The 23,285-nt window shown below is 41.0% G+C and overlaps 9 protein-coding genes across 9 annotated transcripts; 6 read left to right on the top strand and 3 right to left on the bottom strand.

Moving 5' to 3' along the window:
- Positions 1-537: 537 nt before the first annotated feature.
- Positions 538-1,405, top strand: BDF20DRAFT_923928 (uncharacterized protein; the record flags this gene model as incomplete). Its single annotated transcript, XM_053084686.1, has 3 exons — positions 538-1,002; positions 1,035-1,142; positions 1,233-1,405. The coding sequence occupies exons 1-3, from the start codon at positions 597-599 to the stop codon at positions 1,403-1,405; spliced, it is 687 nt and encodes a 228-aa protein (XP_052932102.1). The 5' UTR covers positions 538-596.
- A 630-nt stretch (positions 1,406-2,035) lies between these two features.
- On the bottom strand, positions 2,036-2,455 carry BDF20DRAFT_916314 (uncharacterized protein; the record flags this gene model as incomplete). Its single annotated transcript, XM_053084430.1, has 1 exon — positions 2,036-2,455. One exon carries the CDS (start codon positions 2,453-2,455, stop codon positions 2,036-2,038), a length of 420 nt encoding a protein of 139 aa, XP_052932101.1.
- Positions 2,456-6,283: 3,828 nt separating this feature from the next.
- Positions 6,284-7,408, bottom strand: BDF20DRAFT_891932 (uncharacterized protein; the record flags this gene model as incomplete). The annotated part of the gene is made up of 1 exon (XM_053082283.1): positions 6,284-7,408. A coding segment is annotated over one exon (1,125 nt), but the record flags the coding sequence as incomplete, so codon positions are not given.
- A 3,284-nt stretch (positions 7,409-10,692) lies between these two features.
- Positions 10,693-11,394, top strand: BDF20DRAFT_891925 (uncharacterized protein). Its single transcript, XM_053082282.1, has one exon. The coding sequence runs from the start codon at positions 10,815-10,817 to the stop codon at positions 11,103-11,105; it is 291 nt and encodes a 96-aa protein (XP_052932099.1). The 5' UTR covers positions 10,693-10,814; the 3' UTR covers positions 11,106-11,394.
- Positions 11,395-15,557: 4,163 nt separating this feature from the next.
- Positions 15,558-16,663, top strand: BDF20DRAFT_130176 (uncharacterized protein). The gene is made up of 2 exons (XM_053074748.1): positions 15,558-15,595; positions 15,664-16,663. Exon 2 carries the CDS (start codon positions 15,760-15,762, stop codon positions 16,237-16,239), a length of 480 nt encoding a protein of 159 aa, XP_052932097.1. The 5' UTR covers positions 15,558-15,595; positions 15,664-15,759; the 3' UTR covers positions 16,240-16,663.
- On the top strand, positions 16,256-16,534 carry BDF20DRAFT_891915 (uncharacterized protein; the record flags this gene model as incomplete). Its single annotated transcript, XM_053082281.1, has 1 exon — positions 16,256-16,534. A coding segment is annotated over exon 1 (157 nt), but the record flags the coding sequence as incomplete, so codon positions are not given.
- A 3,923-nt stretch (positions 16,664-20,586) lies between the features above and the next one.
- On the top strand, positions 20,587-21,428 carry BDF20DRAFT_923862 (uncharacterized protein). Its single transcript, XM_053084685.1, has one exon. The coding sequence runs from the start codon at positions 20,837-20,839 to the stop codon at positions 21,026-21,028; it is 192 nt and encodes a 63-aa protein (XP_052932096.1). The 5' UTR covers positions 20,587-20,836; the 3' UTR covers positions 21,029-21,428.
- BDF20DRAFT_923852 (uncharacterized protein) lies at positions 20,837-21,702 on the top strand. Its single transcript, XM_053084684.1, has 2 exons — positions 20,837-21,444; positions 21,588-21,702. Exons 1-2 carry the CDS (start codon positions 21,315-21,317, stop codon positions 21,674-21,676), a joined length of 219 nt encoding a protein of 72 aa, XP_052932095.1. The 5' UTR covers positions 20,837-21,314; the 3' UTR covers positions 21,677-21,702.
- Positions 21,703-21,746: 44 nt separating this feature from the next.
- BDF20DRAFT_923846 (uncharacterized protein) lies at positions 21,747-22,575 on the bottom strand. Its single transcript, XM_053084683.1, has one exon. It carries the CDS (start codon positions 22,337-22,339, stop codon positions 22,091-22,093), a length of 249 nt encoding a protein of 82 aa, XP_052932094.1. The 5' UTR covers positions 22,340-22,575; the 3' UTR covers positions 21,747-22,090.
- Positions 22,576-23,285: the final 710 nt, after the last annotated feature.

The raw sequence follows: 23,285 nt of genomic DNA, 5'->3' as shown, positions 1-23,285 counted from the left end.
TACTACCACTACAAAAATAGTACCTACTACCACTACGCAAGTAATTCCTACAACCACAACTAATGTAGTTACAACAACAAGATCAACAACAGTAACTGCAACAGCAGAGGTTACAGCATTACCTCGACCGTTATATGATGTTAATAGTGGTCGTTGTCTTGTAGCATATGGTTCTCATGCTGTTGTTAGATTTATTAGCACTACTTTAATTAGTGCAAATACTTGTTATTATTCATGTGTGGGTTCTAATGCAATGAATATTCATAATACGTGGTATATAGGATTAGCAAATAATGTAACTGTGACAGCTAGTAATCCTAATATGAATAATAACTATTATGTATGTAACTGTCTGGATAGATTATCAAATCCAGGAACACCAATTCTTAGCGCCACTACTTGTAGTAATAATATGGGCGATTATAATGACGCAGGCACAGCTAGTGCGTATGTGTATACTGTACCACCCGCTTAAATAAAAATGAAGATACAGTTGTTCCAGATTCGCGGAGTTTTTTAACATTGATATGTCAAAATTAGTCTTTTTAACAGAAAATGGGCGGGAAAACATCTATGATGAGAGGGGGAATGAAGCAATGGATATTATAGATGAACCAGCCGACCCATTTGCCATCAAGCAACTAGTCAGCCTAGATTCAGCGAATAACATTGAGAGGGAAACATTCGTGCCTAAAAGCACTGAAAGAGCCCCCAAATATCGTGATTATAGCCTCTCTACAAGAGAGCTTTTTTTTAAAAACAAGATAGAAAAGCTGACGTCAGTCAAGGCTGCTGCACTTCATGTAGGTGTCAAAGAAAGCACTGCGCGCATCTGGTGGAAAAAATACCAAGAAGATCCTGATTCATTTGTTCTCGGCAAGAGCACCAATCGCCAGAACAGACCGAAACCACAGCTTCAGGATACACATAAGGAATGCTTGAAACAATTTTACGACGAGAATCCTAATGCCTATAGGATGCTGCTGAAACGCTCACGAGCAAGTTCGAAGGCCTGAGATAAAAAAAATCAAGAGTGCATGAATTCATGAAGAACGAATGTAGCTTGACTTTCAAGCAAACGACTCTCTGGTCTGAGGCAAGAATGAGTTCGAGCACTATTAAGAAACGTTACAATTGGGTTGGTGAATAGAGTCTAACGGGCATGGAATATTCCCAAAATTGCGTGTTTATTGATGAAGCCGGCTTTGACATTAATATGAGGTAAAGCAGAGCATGGGCACCAAGGGACTCAATGGCAGTAACTACTACATCTACGACAAAAGCCCCCACTCATACCATTCTTGGTGCTATTTCAGCAGTTGGTGTTATAAATTTGAATATACGTATTCCAAGACAGCCACCAAAAGTGAGAAAAATTCAAGGTAAGGAGGTAGTCCGAAAGTAGATTGGGATTTGTCTAGCGCAGCGGGCAAAACCCATAAAGAGTAAGGGACAATCGCTAACCTATCCATATATGACCAACCGATCTTATCCAGAAAGTGGCAACTCATCCAAACGTTTACTCCGTATAGTTTAAAAATCAACCACGCTTCGCCTGGTTAGAACTGGTTATAGGTACATGGGTAACTACTAAGTTGCCTCTTACTCTTTATGGGTTTTGCCCGCTGCGCTAGACAAATCCCAATCTACTTTCGGACTACCTCCTTACCTTGAATTTTTCTCACTTTTGGTGGCTGTCTTGGAATACGTATATTCAAATTTATAACACCAACTGCTGAAATAGCACCAAGAATGGTATGAGTGGGGGCTTTTGTCGTAGATGTAGTAGTTACTGCCATTGAGTCCCTTGGTGCCCATGCTCTGCTTTACCTCATATTAATGTCAAAGCCGGCTTCATCAATAAACACGCAATTTTGGGAATATTCCATGCCCGTTAGACTCTATTCACCAACCCAATTGTAACGTTTCTTAATAGTGCTCGAACTCATTCTTGCCTCAGACCAGAGAGTCGTTTGCTTGAAAGTCAAGCTACATTCGTTCTTCATGAATTCATGCACTCTTGATTTTTTTTATCTCAGGCCTTCGAACTTGCTCGTGAGCGTTTCAGCAGCATCCTATAGGCATTAGGATTCTCGTCGTAAAATTGTTTCAAGCATTCCTTATGTGTATCCTGAAGCTGTGGTTTCGGTCTGTTCTGGCGATTGGTGCTCTTGCCGAGAACAAATGAATCAGGATCTTCTTGGTATTTTTTCCACCAGATGCGCGCAGTGCTTTCTTTGACACCTACATGAAGTGCAGCAGCCTTGACTGACGTCAGCTTTTCTATCTTGTTTTTAAAAAAAAGCTCTCTTGTAGAGAGGCTATAATCACGATATTTGGGGGCTCTTTCAGTGCTTTTAGGCACGAATGTTTCCCTCTCAATGTTATTCGCTGAATCTAGGCTGACTAGTTGCTTGATGGCAAATGGGTCGGCTGGTTCATCTATAATATCCATTGCTTCATTCCCCCTCTCATCATAGATGTTTTCCCGCCCATTTTCTGTTAAAAAGACTAATTTTGACATATCAATGTTAAAAAACTCCGCGAATCTGGAACAACTGTATCTTCATTTTTATTTAAGCGGGTGGTACAGTATACACATACGCACTAGCTGTGCCTGCGTCATTATAATCGCCCATATTATTACTACAAGTAGTGGCGCTAAGAATTGGTGTTCCTGGATTTGATAATCTATCCAGACAGTTACATACATAATAGTTATTATTCATATTAGGATTACTAGCTGTCATAGTTACATTACTTGCTAGTCCTATATACCACGTATTCTGTGTATTCATTGCATTAGAACCCACACATGAATAATAACAAGTATTTGCACTAATTAAAGTAGTGCTAACAAATCTAACAACAGCATGAGAACCATATGCTACAAGACAACGACCACTATTAACATCATATAACGGTCGAGGTAATGCTGTAACTGCTGCTGTTGCAGTTACTGTTGTTGATCTTGTTGTTGTAACTACATTAGTTGTGGTTGTAGGAATTACTTGCGTAGTGGTAGTAGGTACTATTTCTGTAGTGGTAGTAGGAACTATTTCTGTGGTAGTAGTAGGTACTATTTCTGTAGTGGTAACTGGAATTACTTGCGTAGTGGTAGTAGGTACTATTTCTGTAGTGGTAGTAGGAACTATTTCTGTAGTGGTAGTAGGAACTATTTCTGTGGTAGTAGTAGGTACTATTTCTGTAGTGGTAACTGGAATTACTTGCGTAGTGGTAGTAGGTACCATTTCTGTAGTGGTAGTAGGAACTATTTCTGTGGTAGTAGTAGGTATTATTTCTGTGGTGGTAGTAGGTGCTATTTCTGTAGTGGTAACTGGAATTATTTGCGTAGTGGTAGTAGGTGCTATTTCTGTAGTGGTAACAGGGATTACTTGCGTAGTAGTAGCAGTAGAGGTAGTTGTCATTGTATTGGTACAGTCGGGGGCATTATGATCAGGATGGGGATTACATCCTTGGAAGGCATCGCAGGTGCCACCAATAGCGTGGTAATCGTGAATTTCAACACCGGCGCCCAAGCTAAACCAAGTATAGTCCCTACCTATGACGGTACCAGCAAAGTTACCTGTAGTACCATCAATAATGTGGGCTACAAATATAAGAGAGAATGGAATTATCAGGCTTTGTTTATTCCTATTTTCATACATGTCTATTGCAGAAGATTAGCTTACCTTCAGGGGCCATGGTCAAACCACCCAACTGAGAAGTAGTGGCACGATAAACGGTGATTTCACCATCACGCAGGTAGACGCCTCGGTCGTCAACGGGATAAATGTTCCAAACAACTTTACAAGGATTGAGACTATCAAGAGGATCATTGGTTCGAAGGGTGAGGGTGCCACGATTGATGACAGGAATCTATGTATTGTGGAAAAGGAGGCGTTAAAAGAGGCATATGGACGAATGGCATCGAATGATCAACAGCGTTTTTCTACTTACATTAAAGACATAAGTCTTATTGGGATCAATAGGTTGGAAACCGTTCCAATTACCTGAGCCTAAAAGAATATTGGAAGGGTCTGATTCCGTATTGGGGTCAAGACTACATTGCATTCCCCCGCATCCGCCAAAAGTGATAACCTCGTAGTCAGCATCGGATCTGAATTGAGTAAATGCGCCGTTAGGTTCGATAATAGCAGTAGGATCCATATAAGCATAGCCTTCATTGTTATCTAGGGCGGCTTCTCGAACGGCAAAGAAATCGAAATCGCCGGTGCCAAGTTGGTTAGTCACTTGAAAGCCGGCTTCTGACTCTCTAATTTGGTCCAGGGTGCCTCCGCCGGCGATCAAAGCGTTACCGTGGACTTGTGTATCGGAAGTAATGGCAGTTCCCCCAACAACAAGACCCATAGAACCGATGGAGGAAGGATTGTCATCACAGTTAGAGCCGTTGTTGGCGTTAACAACAGAATTGGGAGCAGTAAAATTGCCACCAACAGCGAGAGGGCCCATGATATCAGAACCACCACCCGTTCTAAAATTGCCAAAGAAGATGGCATTGAAATGGCTGAACTGTAGCAGACATTATGTTAATAGATGAAATGGCATTTCATGACAAATAGGATAATCTTTTTTCTTTTTCCTTCAATACTTACAGCATCGTTATTTAATCCATAACCAGCACATGTACCAGGAGGTTGAGGTACGGGAGGAGGAGGGAAAGGACGGTTACCAGGGTCAATAGGATTAGGAGGAGGGAAAGGACGGTTACCAGGATCAATAGGATTAGGAGGAGGGAAAGGGCGGTTACCAGGATCAATAGGGTTGGGAGGAGGGAAAGGATGTATATTATGACCATGATGTGAGCCATGATGAGGAGGAGGAGGCATCACAACACGAGCTCTTGCATGTACGCTTGTGACGACAAGCAACGCCGAAAGTGCAATAGATGTAAAGCGAACCATAGTCGAATGAAAGGATGTACTCTATTTCAGTAAGTTGATGTTTGAAGATGATGATGAACAGAATGTTCGTCAAAGTCGAAAATCAAAAGGCTCTTATTTATAGATGAAAAGGGCTTGAGACGACGATAAATAGGCTTTCACTTATTTACGGAATGTTGGTAGTACCTTCAACAAAAAAGAAATCTTCCTTGCCACCATTTTGTACGGGGATTTTTTTTTTCAGGCTTCAGGAAACGGTCTGATTTCAAAATTTGATTGATTCTTTCAATTGCAACAGACTACATTCCACCCTTTGGAGCTTATAACAACTTATCAGTAACGAAATGTTTAAGCAGCAAAAGGGATGAATAAGACTCTTTCTATATGATGGTGTATTGATTATGGACATCGTGAAAGCAAATAAGCGAAAGACACTCTCATAGGGTTCCAAGTATTTCCTTAATGCCCGCTGGTCCACGGAAAACATAGAGAGACTTGGGTTTGGAAACATATTCCATTTGTGAACGGAGAACTATCCATCTAAAAGGATTCTGCCTTTCATAATGCACACATCCAACGAAAAAGGATCCGAATCAGGGCTCTGTTTCGTTTTATAAACAGACAATAAATGAGTTAGCAGGTGTCCAAGAGAATGGTATGGCTGCTCCCTTATACTGACAAGTTGTCCATTATCTCATGCATTTTATTTAAGCCGCAATACCCCGTTCCTGTTCATAATATTACTATGCATCTCAACATGAATATATAGCAAAAAGTGGCTCGAGAGTAAAGCGAACCTTCATTTTTCATATTTTTCAAGTAGTTCAAAAATTTGTCATATACAGCTTTAGCTACATCAAAAGAAGAAGATATTATATCGCTGCAATAAATATTATTCAATATGCTATTGCTCGATTTACGCACGTTTACAAGTTGGATTATCAAAGACATTTTCGATTGGCACTCTAATAAAGAAAACAATAGTCATTTCAATGGTTGGCTGCAATTTGGCTGACCTAATTGTCATGTTCTGACCTCCAATTCGCTTAACAATCTGAGAAACAATTCAGATTTACTGCCTTTACCAGTTGTAAGTTCCATGCACACTGAGACAAATAAGATTTCAACAGGGTACATTTCAACCTTACTGGTAATCAGTACGATTAAACAAGATTTTTATTGGCAAATAATTTTAACCCCACATGAGCACATAACCATTATGAGATTGAATTGCCCGGGTCAGATCAAATATAAGGGGAGAAGGGTGCTAAAAAACCTTTTTGATAGTCAATAAAGGAAAAAGGCAGTAGAGAAGGGAAGAGGAAAAGAGGGTAAATCAAGGACTAGATTAGTCCTGAGTGAGCCACTGGACTAACTTGTTACCAAGAGTGGGAGTTTCTGGGGGGGGTCTTATCATGATGTAGATAATCAAGTTCGAATAGGATTTGATATAGTGCGGGCCATCGAATTTTCCAGCTGGAGAAGCGTTGAATATTTTGTTTGTTACGTGTTTTTATGGTTGGAAGCATGCTGAGAAGAAATGATATTGGGTCATTTACTGTGCAGGGCATTTGTAATCGACGGTGCATGTGAAGGCATATTATTGAGTGTTTGCGGGTAAACATGACATTAGGGTGATGTATGCACGGTTTTGGAACCCCACCAGGTAACCAACCGAGACGCCAACGTATAACTCGACTGCGTTCCACGGGAGTCATAGGTAGCCAAAGAGTTGGATCAACACCATGAAAAGGGCGACAAGAGGAGAGGAGAACCGAATTGTTAGCTTGGCGTTGTGTTTGAAGGTTTTCGACACGAAGTTCATGATAGGTAGTATTGAACACACGAGTATCGATGCGGTCAGGGTTATGAAAGTTGCAGCAGCGTTGCCAGAGGGGAGTTTTGGAGAGCTTGTACCAATGAGACAGACTAGCTGAAGCACGTAAGTATGGTAAAAACTGCGATAACAGGATATCCCTGGGACCATTGATGGACCTTAATAAGAACTTTCCTTGTAGGCGGTGAACACGCTCTTTCATGGATGGAAGGTTGGTCAGATGTAACATGACCTTGGTTGATGAACGGGAATTTCCTCCAAAAATTCGTCTTATACATTCTGTTTGGCATTCCTCGATTTTCTTTATTTGGGGTGATGAAAATGAGCTGATGGCAAGACCGTATTCCAGTTGGGTGCGCACAATTTGGGTGTAGAAGCGTGTTGATAGGAGCTGATTGAAACCTTTATGATTGACGCCAATAGCTGACATGGTGTTCATAGTGTGTAAGGCTTTGTTGGTATTGTTCTGAATTAGATCGTTGGTAAGTAAGTGTCCACCTGGGCCAATGGGGATACCTAGGTACGAGAATGATGTCTGACGTGAAATGCTAGTACCATATAGAGAGTAAGAGGATGTATCGGAACTGGGAGCGACTACAGCACATTTAAGTGGGTTCCAATGATATCCAAGACTGTGACTATGCTCCTCACATTTGTTGAGGAGTATCTGAAGTTGTGTGGGAGCAGCTATGAGCACAACATCATCCGCATATAGTAGGCTTGTCACAGATAACGCAAAACGACATACCCCATCGGGCTGCGGTAATGAAAGTGGTTGTTCACGAAGTAAAGAAGGTAGCTCGTTGATATATACGGAATAAAGGTATGGGGAGAGGATAGACCCTTGCAATACTCCTGTAGCCGGGGTAAACCGAGGGGAAGTAGCGTTAGACACAAGTACTTCTATTTGAACTTCGTCAAATAGGTTTTTAAGAAGACCTAGCAGGGCTGGATGTAAATAGGTTTGGATTGCGTTCCATATATAATCTCGGTCAACAGTATCATATGCGGATTTGATATCAAGGAATGCCAATGTTGGTGTGATTTTGTGATGTCGACGCAGGATGGCACAAGTTTCAATAAGGCAGAGCGCTTGGTCTAGAGTACTCCGAGAAGGCGAAAACCACCTTGGGCTATATCGAGAGGGGGGCCAGTTTGTTCAAGGATGTGATGGAGAGTTTTTTCCAAGATCTTACGAAACGTAGATGTTAGGCTGATAGGGCGGAAGTTAGCGGGAATCAAACGGTTCTGTGGAATATGTTGACGTAGAGGAACGAGGAAGAAGTTTACCAGCATAAATCTGCTGTAGGTGTTGTGACATCAGATTTGCTGAGTATTGAGGGCCTTCCATTGTTGAGAAGGTTGGTTTGATCTTCCGGTTCTTGCGGATTTTGCTGAACTTGACAATGGCTTTGATGTAACCCCTTGTGCTAATTGTTGACAGAAAGTACGCCAAGTTTCTCGTCTACGTTGTAGGACTAGACGCCGGAGTGTGGCTTGCGCTGTTTGATGCTGTTCCCAATAACGGAGGCAATTCAAACCTCGAGCTTTCGCCATTTTTGCATAGGTATTCCTTCCGGTTAAATGCAGCTGTCATTTCAGGTGTCCAAAAGCCTTTGAGATAGTCATCGGTATGAGGTGGGCGTCTTCCACAGACAAGTCTAGTGTCGCTATGATGCTCTCACATAGTTGATTATGGATAGTTTCAATATACTGGCAAGCAGTGGATCTATCAGAAAAGGATGGATGTGGGGGCAATACAGGGATAGATTCTGTAAGAATACTTTTTTATATAGATCATAGTTTTCGAAGCGTTTGAGTTTCTTGACATTCCAGGTAATCCGTGGGGATGTTAGTAGAGCGGGTAGATCCTCATGAACAACAAAGGACGGAGTCATAAACTTATGGTTAGAGTTGAGTGACAGGTCATCGCGTATGCGAAGGGTCGGTGTATGCAATTCAGCAGTGCTGAAAAAGTAGAAATAATACTAGTGCCTTGGAACGTATAAGAGGTAGGTTGACCGTGGGTAAGACGTTCATTCCATAAAATAAGATTGCTAGCCCTCATCCAATTGAATATTAGTCGTCCTGTGGGATTGATTCTGGTATCGCCAGTGAAGTCGCCCATTCGTGCATTGAAATCCCCGCAAATGATAGTATTGGTTGTATGTGGTAGATGTAAGGGTAGTAAATCTAAAATTTGTTGTATATCTTCAGTTCTTAGGGAGGGAGGAAGATATAGGCAATGAATCAATATTTTGTTGGAGAGAATGATGGATAGGGAATATTTAGCTAGTAAGGGGTGTTCATGTGTTAATTGGTAGATCGATAGTTTGCTGTGTGTGTTAACTGAAAGGGCGAGACCGAGCGTACCACGATGGGTATTAATAGAGTTAGTTGGTATTCCATAAGTATGATATTGGGGCCAAAGGGTTGGATATTTGTTGGGTGTAAATAACCAAGTCTCATTAAGAAAAAGAAGATCAGATTTGTTAGCAAGTTGGAGTAAAGGTGTGATCGCTTGTTTCGGGAGGCCTGTTGCATTAAATAAAGAGATTGTCAGGGCTCTCATATATTTAATGTACAACGGAGGAAGAAGGTCCGTGAGCTGTAGAATCGTCTAAAGTATCCATTAGCAGGTCATCATCTGATGTGGGGGTGATAATATCCTCGCTTGTTTGCTCTTTAGGCGTTTGAGCAAAAAATTGAGGATAATTTCGTATTGTAGCGATCAGCCATAATAGAATCATATTTGGGGCGGGTAATCCATTCTTGGTCTAAGAAGGAGCGGGCCACAGCGTACTTAACTGGTGCTCTCATGTAATCAAGTGCTCGAGATAGACGGTTTTTCTGAATTTCAGTTGCAATGGAGTCGCGTTCAGCAGCAGGAAGTGAGGTGTATTTGGGATCAGCCAGGATTTTACCGCTGAATGGTGTAAAATCTTTTAGAAGGTTAACGTTCTTGTGGATGAGGAGTTCTGTGAATTCGGCTTCATAATCGTTATGTATGAGCACCGCAACCGTGTTACGAGCGGGGTAGTGTATGTCAAGGAGTCTTGCATTATTGACTCCGAGTTTACGGAAAGTGGTACGAATAGTACCTACTGGGATACGCGTTTTGGTGGGAATGTATACGTATTTGAAGCCTTGTTTCTCAGAGGGTGGTTAGAAGAAACGTGCTGCAGCTGCTTCGCGTTGCAGGCGTCGCTGTTCAATTTGGTGTAATGATGGTTGATTTAATACCTGAATTTTCGCTGGGTTGTGCCAGGGTGCATCGGTGAAGGGTGTTGATCGGGTTTGGGATTCCGGAAGGGGCGGGAAATCTGAAGATGATAATGGGTCAGCAGCCTCGTTCATATTGTTGATACGTTCTTGTAGGTTGTCGATTTCACGACGGGCTTCAGAGAGTTCGTTTGTCAGGCGTTCAACAGTCTGGTATAACTGTTGGACAAGTGTTGCTTGGTTATTGCCAATAGTGGGGTCGGAGGTGATTGTCTCTTTATCCATAGCTTGTGTGGAATTCAATGAAGCTCTAGAGCTTCCGAGAGTGGCGTGAACTATGGGATATAATTCAAACGCTTTGATGGTTTTATGACATGAAGTACATGCAAATTGTGGTTGAAAGGGTTCTTTGGGAGAGGAACCGTGTTATGAAACGTTGTAGTTTCGAAACATTCAGGACATATTAGGTGTTTGCGAACGGTGGGGAATGCAGCTTCTAGTGCAGACAGTTGCTCTTCTGAAAGTGCAGGATCTGCAGCTTTATTGTAGGAGCCTCTTAATGGTCCCATTACAGTTGTCAAAGGTTTTGTTTTTCGATATGTGGTTTTGCTTAATGTGTAAACGTCTATTTGAGTCGCTTGCCTAAAAAGGAAAAATTATATAAAGTGATGGAAAGTGGAAAAATCTGCAGGTACGCTATTTTCAGAAATTATTCGGACACTTCTGACTGAAAATTTCGGAGCATAAAATGGGCCACGGACAGAATAACAAATTCGGTCGAAAAGGAAAAAGAAAAACGGGGCGCTTTTTCTGCTTGAAGTTCGTACATTTGCAGAGCTCCTAACAGTTTAATGGACAACATTATATTCGAAGATGGTTTAGGTGGAAAGTTTGACAAAAATGGTGCTGCGGTTTGCGTCGTTAATATGGATGTTGACACAGATAACTATCCTTTGGGTGCTGTTACTGACTTTGATATGTTTAATGACTTCAAACCTCCTGAGAGATCTGAAAAGAAGGAGATCAAGAAAGAATCCAATCATAATTCTGATAAAAAGCTAATCGAAAATGAAGAAATGCCGAAAACAACCTATAGAAAATATAAAAAAGAATATATGGAAACATTTTTATTTACTTACTGAAAAAGGGATGTGAATTCGCGGTGCAGCAAGCGCGCTCAAAATTCCTAAAAGCACAGCATATGGCTGGCATAAAAAGAGTCTTAAGGCGGCAGATGAGTCGAAATGAGAAAGGCTGGTAGTGGCCGGCCAGTTGGCAGACCATCACCTTTAACTGAGAGTCATCGTCAATATCTTGTCGAGCTCACTGATGATAACAGTGATCTTCGTTTAGATCAAATGATGGAGAGCTTGACTAATCAATTCGAGGATCTCTCTATCTCCAAAACAGCCCTTTACAATTTCGCAACGCAAAAGTGCTGCATCAGCTTTAAAAAAGCTCGTTTTCACTCTATTGAGAGGAATAGCCATGATAAAATCGAAGAAAGATATCAGTGGGTTAAGCGATGGATAGAAGATACCGATTTGGATTATAAAAGCAATTGCGTATTCATAGATGAAGCAGGCTTTCATATCAATCTAGAGCGATCCTTTGCTTGGTCTCAAAAGGGAACTCGTGCAGTTGTTAAGACTCCCAAAACCAAATCAAAGAGGATGACGATTTTTGGCGCTATTTCGCCCTATGGAATTGTGAATATCAAAGTAAGGGCTGCAAAGGCGATGGAAGCATCTAAAAAAAGAAAAGTAACAGGTAGTTGTGGCACAGCAGTAGTTGCTACAGAGAAAGGCAAAGGCGGTACCTGTACGGGACACTATTTCAATTTCATTGCCAGTACGTTAGATATTATGGACAAGCATGAACAGTTCAGAGGTCATTATCTTGTAATGAATAATGCACCTATACATACACATGACGACATACGAAGCTATATACAGGGTCGTGGCTATGGATGAGTTTTATCTCCCGGCTTATTCTCCTGAATTGAACCCCATAGAACAGTTTTGGTCAGTTTGTAAAAGCAAACTCAAGCGAGAAGCACTTTTAGACGAAGAAACATTGACACTACGTATTCGCGATGCCTGTAACAGTATTCTTCTGAGTGATATAAAGGGTTTATGCAGGTATTCCGCCCAAAAGTTTCCTGATGTGTTTGGAGCGCAAACCCCTTTAGACAATTGGGACATTTGGTCCACTTTCATTTTTGTCCTACGGCCCAAATTATTTTCTTTCAGTGGCCCATTTTATGCTCCGAAATTTTCAGTCAGAAGTGTCCGAATAATTTCTGAAAATAGCGTACCTGCAGATTTTTCCACTTTCCATCACTTTATATAATTTTTCCTTTTTAGGCAAGCGACTCAAATAGACGTTTACACATTAAGCAAAACCACATATCGAAAAACAAAACCTTTGACAACTGTAATGGGACCATTAAGAGGCTCCTACAATAAAGCTGCAGATCCTGCACTTTCAGAAGAGCAACTGTCTGCACTAGAAGCTGCATTCCCCACCGTTCGCAAACACCTAATATGTCCTGAATGTTTCGAAACTACAACGTTTCATAACACGGTTCCTCTCCCAAAGAACCCTTTCAACCACAATTTGCATGTACTTCATGTCATAAAACCATCAAAGCGTTTGAATTATATCCCATAGTTCACGCCACTCTCGGAAGCTCTAGAGCTTCATTGAATTCCACACAAGCTATGGATAAAGAGACAATCACCTCCGACCCCACTATTGGCAATAACCAAGCAACACTTGTCCAACAGTTATACCAGACTGTTGAACGCCTGACAAACGAACTCTCTGAAGCCCGTCGTGAAATCGACAACCTACAAGAACGTATCAACAATATGAACGAGGCTGCTGACCCATTATCATCTTCAGATTTCCCGCCCCTTCCGGAATCCCAAACCCGATCAACACCCTTCACCGATGCACCCTGGCACAACCCAGCGAAAATTCAGGTATTAAATCAACCATCATTACACCAAATTGAACAGCGACGCCTGCAACGCGAAGCAGCTGCAGCACGTTTCTTCTAACCACCCTCTGAGAAACAAGGCTTCAAATACGTATACATTCCCACCAAAACGCGTATCCCAGTAGGCACTATTCGTACCACTTTCCGTAAACTCGGAGTCAATAATGCAAGACTCCTTGACATACACTACCCCGCTCGTAACACGGTTGCGGTGCTCATACATAACGATTATGAAGCCGAATTCACAGAACTCCTCATCCACAAGAACGTTAACCTTCTAAAAGATTTTACACCATTCAGCGGTAAAATCCTGGCTGATCCCAAATACACCTCACTTCCTGCTGCTGAACGCGACTCCATTGCAACTGAAATTCAGAAAAACCGTCTATCTCGAGCACTTGATTACATGAGAGCACCAGTTAAGTACGCTGTGGCCCGCTCCTTCTTAGACCAAGAATGGATTACCCGCCCCAAATATGATTCTATTATGGCTGATCGCTACAATACGAAATTATCCTCAATTTTTGCTCAAACGCCTAAAGAGCAAACAAGCGAGGATATTATCACCCCCACATCAGATGATGACCTGCTAATGGATACTTTAGACGATTCTACAGCTCACGGACCTTCTTCCTCCGTTGTACATTAAATATATGAGAGCCCTGACAATCTCTTTATTTAATGCAACAGGCCTCCCGAAACAAGCGATCACACCTTTACTCCAACTTGCTAACAAATCTGATCTTCTTTTTCTTAATGAGACTTGGTTATTTACACCCAACAAATATCCAACCCTTTGGCCCCAATATCATACTTATGGAATACCAACTAACTCTATTAATACCCATCGTGGTACGCTCGGTCTCGCCCTTTCAGTTAACACACACAGCAAACTATCGATCTACCAATTAACACATGAACACCCCTTACTAGCTAAATATTCCCTATCCATCATTCTCTCCAACAAAATATTGATTCATTGCCTATATCTTCCTCCCTCCCTAAGAACTGAAGATATACAACAAATTTTAGATTTACTACCCTTACATCTACCACATACAACCAATACTATCATTTGCGGGGATTTCAATGCACGAATGGGCGACTTCACTGGCGATACCAGAATCAATCCCACAGGACGACTAATATTCAATTGGATGAGGGCTAGCAATCTTATTTTATGGAATGAACGTCTTACCCACGGTCAACCTACCTCTTATACGTTCCAAGGCACTAGTATTATTTTCTACTTTTTCAGCACTGCTGAATTGCATACACCGACCCTTCGCATACGCGATGACCTGTCACTCAACTCTAACCATAAGTTTATGACTCCGTCCTTTGTTGTTCATGAGGATCTACCCGCTCTACTAACATCCCCACGGATTACCTGGAATGTCAAGAAACTCAAACGCTTCGAAAACTATGATCTATATAAAAAAGTATTCTTACAGAATCTATCCCTGGTATTGCCCCCACATCCATCCTTTTCTGATAGATCCACTGCTTGCCAGTATATTGAAACTATCCATAATCAACTATGTGAGAGCATCATAGCGACACTAGGCTTTGTCTGTGGAAGACGCCCACCTCATACCGATGACTATCTCAAAGGCTTTTGGACACCTGAAATGACAGTTGCATTTAACCGGAAGGAATACCTATACAAGAAATGGCGAAAGGCTCGAGGTTTGAATTGCCTCCGTTATTGGGAACAGCATCAAACAGCGCAAGCCACACTCCGGCGTCTAGTCCTACAACGTAGACGAGAAACTTGGCGTACTTTCTGTCAACAATTAGCACAAGGAGGTTACATCAAAGCCATTGTCAAGTTCAGCAAAATCCGCAAGAACCGGAAGATCAAACCAACCTTCTCAACAATGGAAGGCCCTCAACACTCAGCAAATCTGATGTCACAACACCTACAGCAGATTTATGCTGTTAAACTTCTTCCTTGTTCCTCTACGTCAACATATGCCACAGAACCGTTTGATCCCGCTAACTTCCGCCCTATCAGCCTAACATCTACGTTTCGTACGATCTTGGAAAAAACTCTCCATCACATCCTTGAACAAACTGGCCCCCCTCTCGATATAGCCCAAGGTGGTTTTCGCCCTTCTCGGAGTACTCTAGACCAAGCGCTCTGCCTTATTGAAACTTGTGCCATCCTGCGTCGACATCACAAAATCACACCAACATTGGCATTCTTTGATATCAAATCCGCATATGATACTGTTGACCGAGATTATATATGGAACGCAATCCAAACCTATTTACATCCAGCCCTGCTAGGTCTTCTTAAAAACCTATTTGACGAAGTTCAAATAGAAGTACTTGTGTCCAACCCTACTTCCCCTCGGTTTACCCCGGCTACAGGAGTATTGCAAGGGTCTATCCTCTCCCCATACCTTTATTCCGTATATATCAACGAGCTACCTTCTTTACTTCGTGAATAACCACTTTCATTACCGCAGCCCGATGGGGTATGTCGTTTTGCGTTATCTGTGACAAGCCTACTATATGCGGATGAGGTTGTGCTCATAACTGCTCCCACACAACTTTAGATGCTCCTCAACAAATGTGAGGAGCATAGTCACAGTCTTGAATATCATTGTAACCCACTTAAATGTGCTATATTCGCTCCCAGTTCCGATACATCCTCTTACTCTTTATATGGTACTAACATTTCACGTCAGACATCATTCTCGTACCTAGATATCCCCATTGGTGCAGGTGGACACTTACTTACCAACGATCTAATTCAAAACAATACCAACAAAGCCTTGCACACTATGAACACCATGTCAGCTATTGGCGTCAATCATAAAGGTTTCAATCAGCTCCTATCAACACGCTTCTACACCCAAATTGTGCGCACCCAACTGGAATACGGTCTTGTCATCAGCTCATTTTCATCATCCCAAATAAAGAAAATCGAGGAATGCCAAACAGAATGTATAAGACGAATTTTTGGAGGAAATTCCCGTTCATCAACCAAGGTCATGTTACATCTGACCAACCTTCAAACACAACGCCAAGCTAACAATTCGGTTCTCCTCTCTTCTTGTCGCCCTTTTCATGGTGTGGATCCAACTCTTTGGCTACCTATGACTCCCGTGGAACGCAGTCGAGTTATACGTTGGCGTCTCGGTTGGTTACCTGGTGGGGTTCCAAAACCGTGCATACATCACCCTAATGTCATGTTTACCCGCAAACACTCAATAATATGCCTCACATGCACCGTCGATTACAAATGCCTTCACAGTAAATGACCCAGTATCATTTCTTCTCATCATGCTTCCAATCAGAAAAACACGTAACAAACAAAATCTTCAACGCTTCTCCAGCTGGAAAATTCAATGGCCCGCACTATGTCAAATCGTATTCAAGCTTGATTATCTACATCATCATAAGACCCCCTCAGAAACTCCCACTCTTGGTAACAAGTTAGTCCAGTGGCTCACTCAGGACTAATCTAGTCCTTGATTTACCCTCTTTTCCTCTTCCCTTCTCTACTGCCTTTTTCCTTTATTGACTATCAAAAAGGTTTTTTAGCACCCTTCTTCCCTTGTATTTGATCTGACCCGGGCAATTCAATCTCATAATGATTATGTGCTCATGTGGGGTTAAAATTATTTGCCAATAAAAATCTTGTTTAATCGTATCGATTACCAGTAAGGTTGAAGTGTACCCTGTTGAAATCTATTTGTCTCAGTGTGTATGGAACTTATTTGTTTCAGTACACTATAGTTGGTAAAGGCAGGTAAATCTGAATTGTTTTTCAGATTGTTAAGCGAATTGGAATCAAAAAATCAAATGAATTTTATATATTCCAGTAAAACAAGATAATAAAAGGTCAGAACATGACAATTAGGTCAGCCAAATTGCAGCCAACTATTGAAATGACTATTGTTTTCTTTATTAGAGTGCCAATCCGAAAATGTCTTTTATAATCCAACTTGTAAACGTGCGTAAATCGAGCAATAGCATATTGAAATAATATTTATTGCAGCGGTATAATATCTTCTTCTGATGTACCTAAAGCTGTATATGACAAATTTTTGAACTATTTGAAAAATATGAAAAATGAAGGTTCGCTTTACTCTCGAGCCACTTTTTGCAATATATTCATGTTGAGATGCATAGTAATATTATGAACGGGAACGGGGTATTGTGGCTTAAATAAAATGCATGAGATAATGGACAACTTGTCAGTATAAGGGAGCAGCCATACCATTCTCTTGGACACCTGCTAACTCATTTATTGTCTGTTTATAAAACGAAAGAGAGCCCTGATTCGGATCCTTTTTCTTTGGATGTGTGCATTATGAAAGGCAGAATCCTTTCAGATGGATAGTTCTCCGTTCACAAATGGAATATGTTTCCAAACCCAAGTCTCTATGTTTTCCGTGGACCAGCGGGCATTAAGGAAATATTTGGAACCCTATAAGAGCGTCTTTCGCTTATTTGCTTTCAAGATGTGCATAATAAATACACTATCATATAGACAGAGTCTTATTCATCCCTTTTGCTGCTTAAACATTTCGTTACTACTAAGTTGCTATAAGCTCCAAAGGGTGGAATGTAGTCTGTTGCAATTGAAAGAAGCAATCAAATTTTGAAATAGACCGTTTCCTGAAGCCTGAAAAAAAAAAACCACAAAATGGTGGCGACATTCCGTAAATAAATGAAAGCCTATTTATCGTCGTCTCAAGCCCTTTTCATCTATAAATAAGAGCCTTTTGACTTTCGATTTTGACGAATATTCTGTTCATCATTTTCAAACATCAACTTACTGAAATAAAGTACATCCTTTCATTTTACTATGATTCGCTTTTTATCTATTGCACTTTCAGCATTGCTTGTCGTCACAAGCGTACATGCAAGAGGTCGTGTTGTGATGCCTCCTCCTCATCATCATCATGGCTCCCATCATGGTCATAATATACATCCTTTCCCTCCTCCCAACCCTATTGATCCTGGTAACCGTCCTTTCCCTCCTCCTAATCCTATTGATCCTGGTAACCGTCCTTTCCCTCCTCCTAATCCTATTGATCCTGGTAACCGTCCTTTCCCTCCTCCTAATCCTATTGATCCTGGTAACCGTCCTTTCCCTCCTCCTCCCGTACCTCAACCTCCTGGTACATGTACTGGTTATGGATTAAATAACGATGCTGTAAGTATTGAAGGAAAAGGAAAAAAGATTATCCTATTTGTCATGAAATGCCATTTCATCTATTAACATAATGTCTACTACAGTTCAGTCATTTCAATGCCATCTTCTTTGGTAATTTTGAAACGGGTGGTGGTTCTGATATCATGGGCCCTCTCGCTGTTGGTGGCAATTTTACTGCTCCCAATTCTGTTGTTAACGCCAACAACGGCTCTAACTGTGATGACAATCCTTCCTCCATCGGTTCTATGGGTCTTGTTGTCGGGGGAACGGCCATTACTTCCGATACACAAGTCCACGGTAACGCTTTGATCGCTGGCGGAGGCACCCTGGACCAAATTAGAGAGTCAGAAGCCGGCTTTCAAGTGACTAACCAACTTGGCACCGGCGATTTCAATTTCTTTGCCGTTCGAGAAGCCGCCCTAGATAACAATGAAGGCTATGCTTATATGGATCCTACTGCTATCATCGAACCTAACGGTGCATTTACTCAATTCAGATCCGATGCTGACTACGAGGTTATCACTTTTGGCGGATGCGGGGGAATGCAATGTAGTCTTGACCCCAATACGGAATCAGACCCTTCCAATATTCTTTTAGGCTCAGGTAATTGGAACGGTTTCCAACCTATTGATCCCAATAAGACTTATGTCTTTAATGTAAGTAAAAGAACGCTGTTGATCCTTTGATGCCATTCGTCCATATGCCTCTTTTAACCCCCTCCTTTTCGACGATACATAGATTCCTGTCATCAATCGTGGCACCCTCACCCTTCGAACCAATGATCCTCTTGATAGTCTCAATCCTTGTAAAGTTGTTTGGAACATTTATCCCGTTGACGACCGAGGCGTCTACCTGCGTGATGGTGAAATCACCGTTTATCGTGCCACTGCTTCTCAGTTGGGTGGTTTGACCATGGCCCCTGAAGGTAAGCTAATCTTCTGCAATAGACATGTATGAAAATAGGAATAAACAAAGCCTGATAATTCCATTCTCTCTTATATTTGTAGCCCACATTATTGATGGTACTACAGGTAACTTTGCTGGTACCGTTGTAGGTAGGGACTATACTTGGTTCAGCTTGGGCGCCGGTGTTGAAATTCACGATTACCACGCTATTGGTGGCACCTGCGATGCCTTCCAAGGATGTAATCCCCATCCTGATCATAATGCCCCCGACTGTACCAATACAATGACAACTACCTCTACTGCTACTACTACGCAAGTAATCCCAGTTACCACTACATCGGAAGTCGTCATTCCTACAACCACCACAGAAATAGTACCTACCACCACCACAGAAATAGTACCTACTACCACCACAGAAATAGTACCTACTACCACTACGCAAGTAATTCCAGTTACCACTACTGAGGAGGTGCCAGTACTTATTACCACCACAGAAATAGTACCTACTACCACTACGCAAGTAATTCCAGTTACTACTACTGAGGAGGTGCTAGTACCAACTACCACCACAGAAATAGTACCTACTACCACTACGCAGGTAATTCCTACAACCGTTACAAACACAATTACTAATGTGCTTACGGATACAATAACAAATACATTAACAATACCTACAACCGTTACAAACACAATTACTAATGTGCTTACGGATACAATAACAAATACATTAACAATACCTACAACCGTTACAAATACAATTACTAATGTGCTTACGGATACAATAACAAATACATTAACAATACCTACAACCGTTACAAATACAATTACTAATGTGCTTACGGATACAATAACAAATACATTAACAATACCTACAACCGTTACAAATACAATTACTAATGTGCTTACGGATACAATAACAAATACATTAACAATACCTACAACTACAACTGATCTAGTTACAACAACAACATCAACAACAGTAACTGCAACAGCAGCAGTTACAGCACTACCTCAACCGTTATATGATGCTAATAGTGGTCGTTGTTTGGTAGCATATGGTGCTTCTAATTATGTTAGATTTATTAGCAGCACTGCATATACTCCGGATAGTTGTTATTATTCATGTTTGAGTTCAGGCAAAACGATTACTCAGGCTACGTGGTATTTTGCATTAGGAGATAGTGTAGCTGTAACAGCTAGTAATTATAATTTGAATAATAATGACTATTACGTATGTAGCTGTGTGGATGGTTTACCAACACCACTTACTGAAGCCACTACATGTGTTAATAATCTAGGCAATTATGGTACCCCTGAGAACGCTACTATCTATTTGTATACTGTACCACCCCAAGCTTAAATTAAAATAACAAATTAAAAATATTATAAGACACAGTCGTTCCACTCTCAATTAGAAATAAATTCGCGGAGTTTTTTTAAAAAAAAATTGGGGGACTAACAGAAAAAAAATCAGTGATTGATTGTTCGAAGTTTGATTTCGCGAATTGAGAGAGGTTTAATTCTTTGATCGCTGTTAGTCAAAATTAGTCTTTTTAACAGAAAATGGGCGGGAAAACATCTATGATGAGAGGGGGAATGAAGCAATAGATATTATAGATGAACTAGCCGACCCATTTGCCATCAAGCAAACTAGTCAGCCTAGATTCAGCGAATAACATTGAGAGGGAAACATCCGTGCCTAAAAGCACTGAAAGAGCCCCCAAATATCGTGATTATAGCCTCTCTACAAGAGAGTTTTTTTTTTTTGAAACAAGATAGAAAACCTGATGTCAGTCAAGGCTGCTGCACTTCAGGTAGGTGTCAAAGAAAGCACTGCGCGCATCTGGTGGAAAAAATACCAAGAAGATCCTGATTCATTTGTTCTCAGCAAGAGCACCAATCGCCAGAACAGACCGAAACCACAGCTTCAGGATACACATAAGGAATGCTTGAAACAATTTTACGACGCAGAATCCTAATGCCTATAGGATGCTGTTGAAACGCTCACGAGCAAGTTCGAAGGCCTGAGATAAAAAAAAGTCAAGAGTGCACGAATTCATGAAGAACGAATGTAGCTTGACTTTCAAGCAAACAACTCTCTGGTCTGAGGCAAGAATGAGTTCGAGCACAATTAAGAAACGTTACAATTGGGTTGTTGAATAGAGTCTAACGGACATGGAATATTCCCAAAATTGCGTGTTTATTGATGAAGCCGGCCTTGACATTAATATGAAGTAAAGCAGAGCATAGGCACCAAGGGGTCCAATGGCAGTAACTACTACCTCTACGACAAAAGCCCCCACTCATACCATTCTTGGTGCTATTTCAGCAGTTGGTGTTATAAATTTGAATATACGTATTCCAAGACAGTCACCAAAAGTGAGAAAAATTCAAGGTAAGGAGGTAGTCCGAAAGTAGATTGGGATTTGTCTAGCGCAGCGGGCAAAGCCCATAAAGAGTAAGAGGCAACTTAGTAGTTACCCATGTACCTATAACCAGTTTTAACCAGGCGAAGCGTGGTTGCTTTTAAAATTATAGGAGTAAACTTTTGGATGAGTTGCCACTTTCTAGATAAGATCGGTTGGTCATATATGGATAGGTTAGCGATTGTCTCTTACTCTTTATGAACTTTGCCCGCTGCGCTAGACAAATCCCAATCTACTTTCGGACTACCTCCTTACCTTGAATTTTTCTCATTTTTGGTGGCTGTCTTGGAATACATATATTCAAATTTATAACACCAACTGCTGAAATAGCACCAAGAATGGTATGAGTGGGGGCTTTTGTCGTAGAGGTAGTAGTTACTGCCATTGGACCCCTTGGTGCCTATGCTCTGCTTTACTTCATATTAATGTCAAGGCCGGCTTCATCAATAAACACGCAATTTTGGGAATATTCCATGTCCGTTAGGCTCTATTCATCAACCCAATTGTAACGTTTCTTAATAGTGCTCGAACTCATTCTTGCCTCAGACCAGAGAGTTGTTTGCTTGAAAGTCAAGCTACATTCGTTCTTCATGAATTCGTGCACTCTTGACTTTTTTATCTCAGGCCTTCGAACTTGCTTGTAAGCATTTCAACAGCGTCCTGGATATAGGCATTAGGATTCTCGTCGTAAAATTGTTTCAAGCATTCCTTATGTGTATCCTGAAGCTGTGGTTTCGGTCTATTCTGGCGATTGGTGCTCTTGCTGAGAACAAATGAATCAGGATCTTCTTGGTATTTTTTCCACCAGATGCGCGCAGTGCTTTCTTTGACACCTACCTGAAGTGCAGCAGCCTTGACTGACATCAGGTTTTCTATCTTGTTTCAAAAAAAAAACTCTCTTGTAGAGAGGCTATAATCACGATATTTGGGGGCTCTTTCAGTGCTTTTAGGCACGGATGTTTCCCTCTCAATGTTATTCGCTGAATCTAGGCTGACTAGTTTGCTTGATGGCAAATGGGTCAGCTAGTTCATCTATAATATCTATTGCTTCATTCCCCCTCTCATCATAGATGTTTTCCCGCCCATTTTCTGTTAAAAAGACTAATTTTGACTAACAGCGATCAAAGAATTAAACCTCTAATTGAGAGTGGAACGACTGTATCTTTAATAATATTTTTAATTTGTTATTTTAATTTAAGCTTGTGGTACAGTATACGCATAGATAGAAGCGTCAGCACCGTTATTATAATTGCCTACATTATTAACACATGTAGTGACATCAATAGGTGGTGCTGGTAAAGAATTGATACAGTTACATACATAATAGTTATTATTCAAATTAGTATTACTAGCTGTTATAGCTACATTATCTCCTAATGCAAAATACCACGTAGCCAGGCCATTCATTTTGCCTGAACCCAAACATGCATAATAACAATTATCCGGAGTAATTTCAGTGCTGGTAATAAATCTAACAAGATTAGAAGAACCCAATGCTAACATACAACGACCACTATTAACATCATATAACGGTTGAGGTAGTGCTGTAACTGCTGCTGTTTCAGTTACTGTTGTTGATGTTGTTGTTGTAACTAGATCAGTTGTAGTTGTAGGTATTGTTAATGTATTTGTTATTGTATCCGTAAGCACATTAGTAATTGTATTTGTAACGGTTATAGGTATTGTTAATGTATTTGTTATTGTATCCGTAAGCACATTAGTAATTGTATTTGTAACGGTTGTAGGTATTGTTAATGTATTTGTTATTGTATCCGTAAGCACATTAGTAATTGTATTTGTAACGGTTGTA

The sequence above is a fragment of the Mycotypha africana genome (genome assembly GCF_025528875.1).
Source record: "Mycotypha africana strain NRRL 2978 chromosome Unknown BDF20scaffold_11, whole genome shotgun sequence".
NCBI lineage: Eukaryota > Fungi > Mucoromycota > Mucoromycetes > Mucorales > Mycotyphaceae > Mycotypha > Mycotypha africana.
The sequence above is the reverse complement of the archived record's forward strand: the minus strand, read 5'-3'. Positions and strand labels throughout refer to the sequence as shown.

What these genes read in the sequence shown, in the direction of transcription:
- BDF20DRAFT_923852 (XM_053084684.1), top strand. Translation starts at nt 21,315, where the DNA reads ATGGCAGTAACTACTACCTCTACGACAAAAGCCCCCACTCATACCATT. An exon ending in AAAAGTGAGAAAAATTCAAG is followed by an intron (nt 21,445 to 21,587) that starts GTAAGGAGGTAG and finishes TTAAAATTATAG; the next exon opens with GAGTAAACTTTTGGATGAGT.
- BDF20DRAFT_130176 (XM_053074748.1), top strand. Translation starts at nt 15,760, where the DNA reads ATGAACACCATGTCAGCTATTGGCGTCAATCATAAAGGTTTCAATCAG.
- BDF20DRAFT_891925 (XM_053082282.1), top strand. Translation starts at nt 10,815, where the DNA reads ATGGACAACATTATATTCGAAGATGGTTTAGGTGGAAAGTTTGACAAA.
- BDF20DRAFT_923846 (XM_053084683.1), bottom strand. Translation starts at nt 22,339, where the DNA reads ATGTCAGTCAAGGCTGCTGCACTTCAGGTAGGTGTCAAAGAAAGCACT.
- BDF20DRAFT_923862 (XM_053084685.1), top strand. Translation starts at nt 20,837, where the DNA reads ATGTCAGTCAAGGCTGCTGCACTTCAGGTAGGTGTCAAAGAAAGCACT.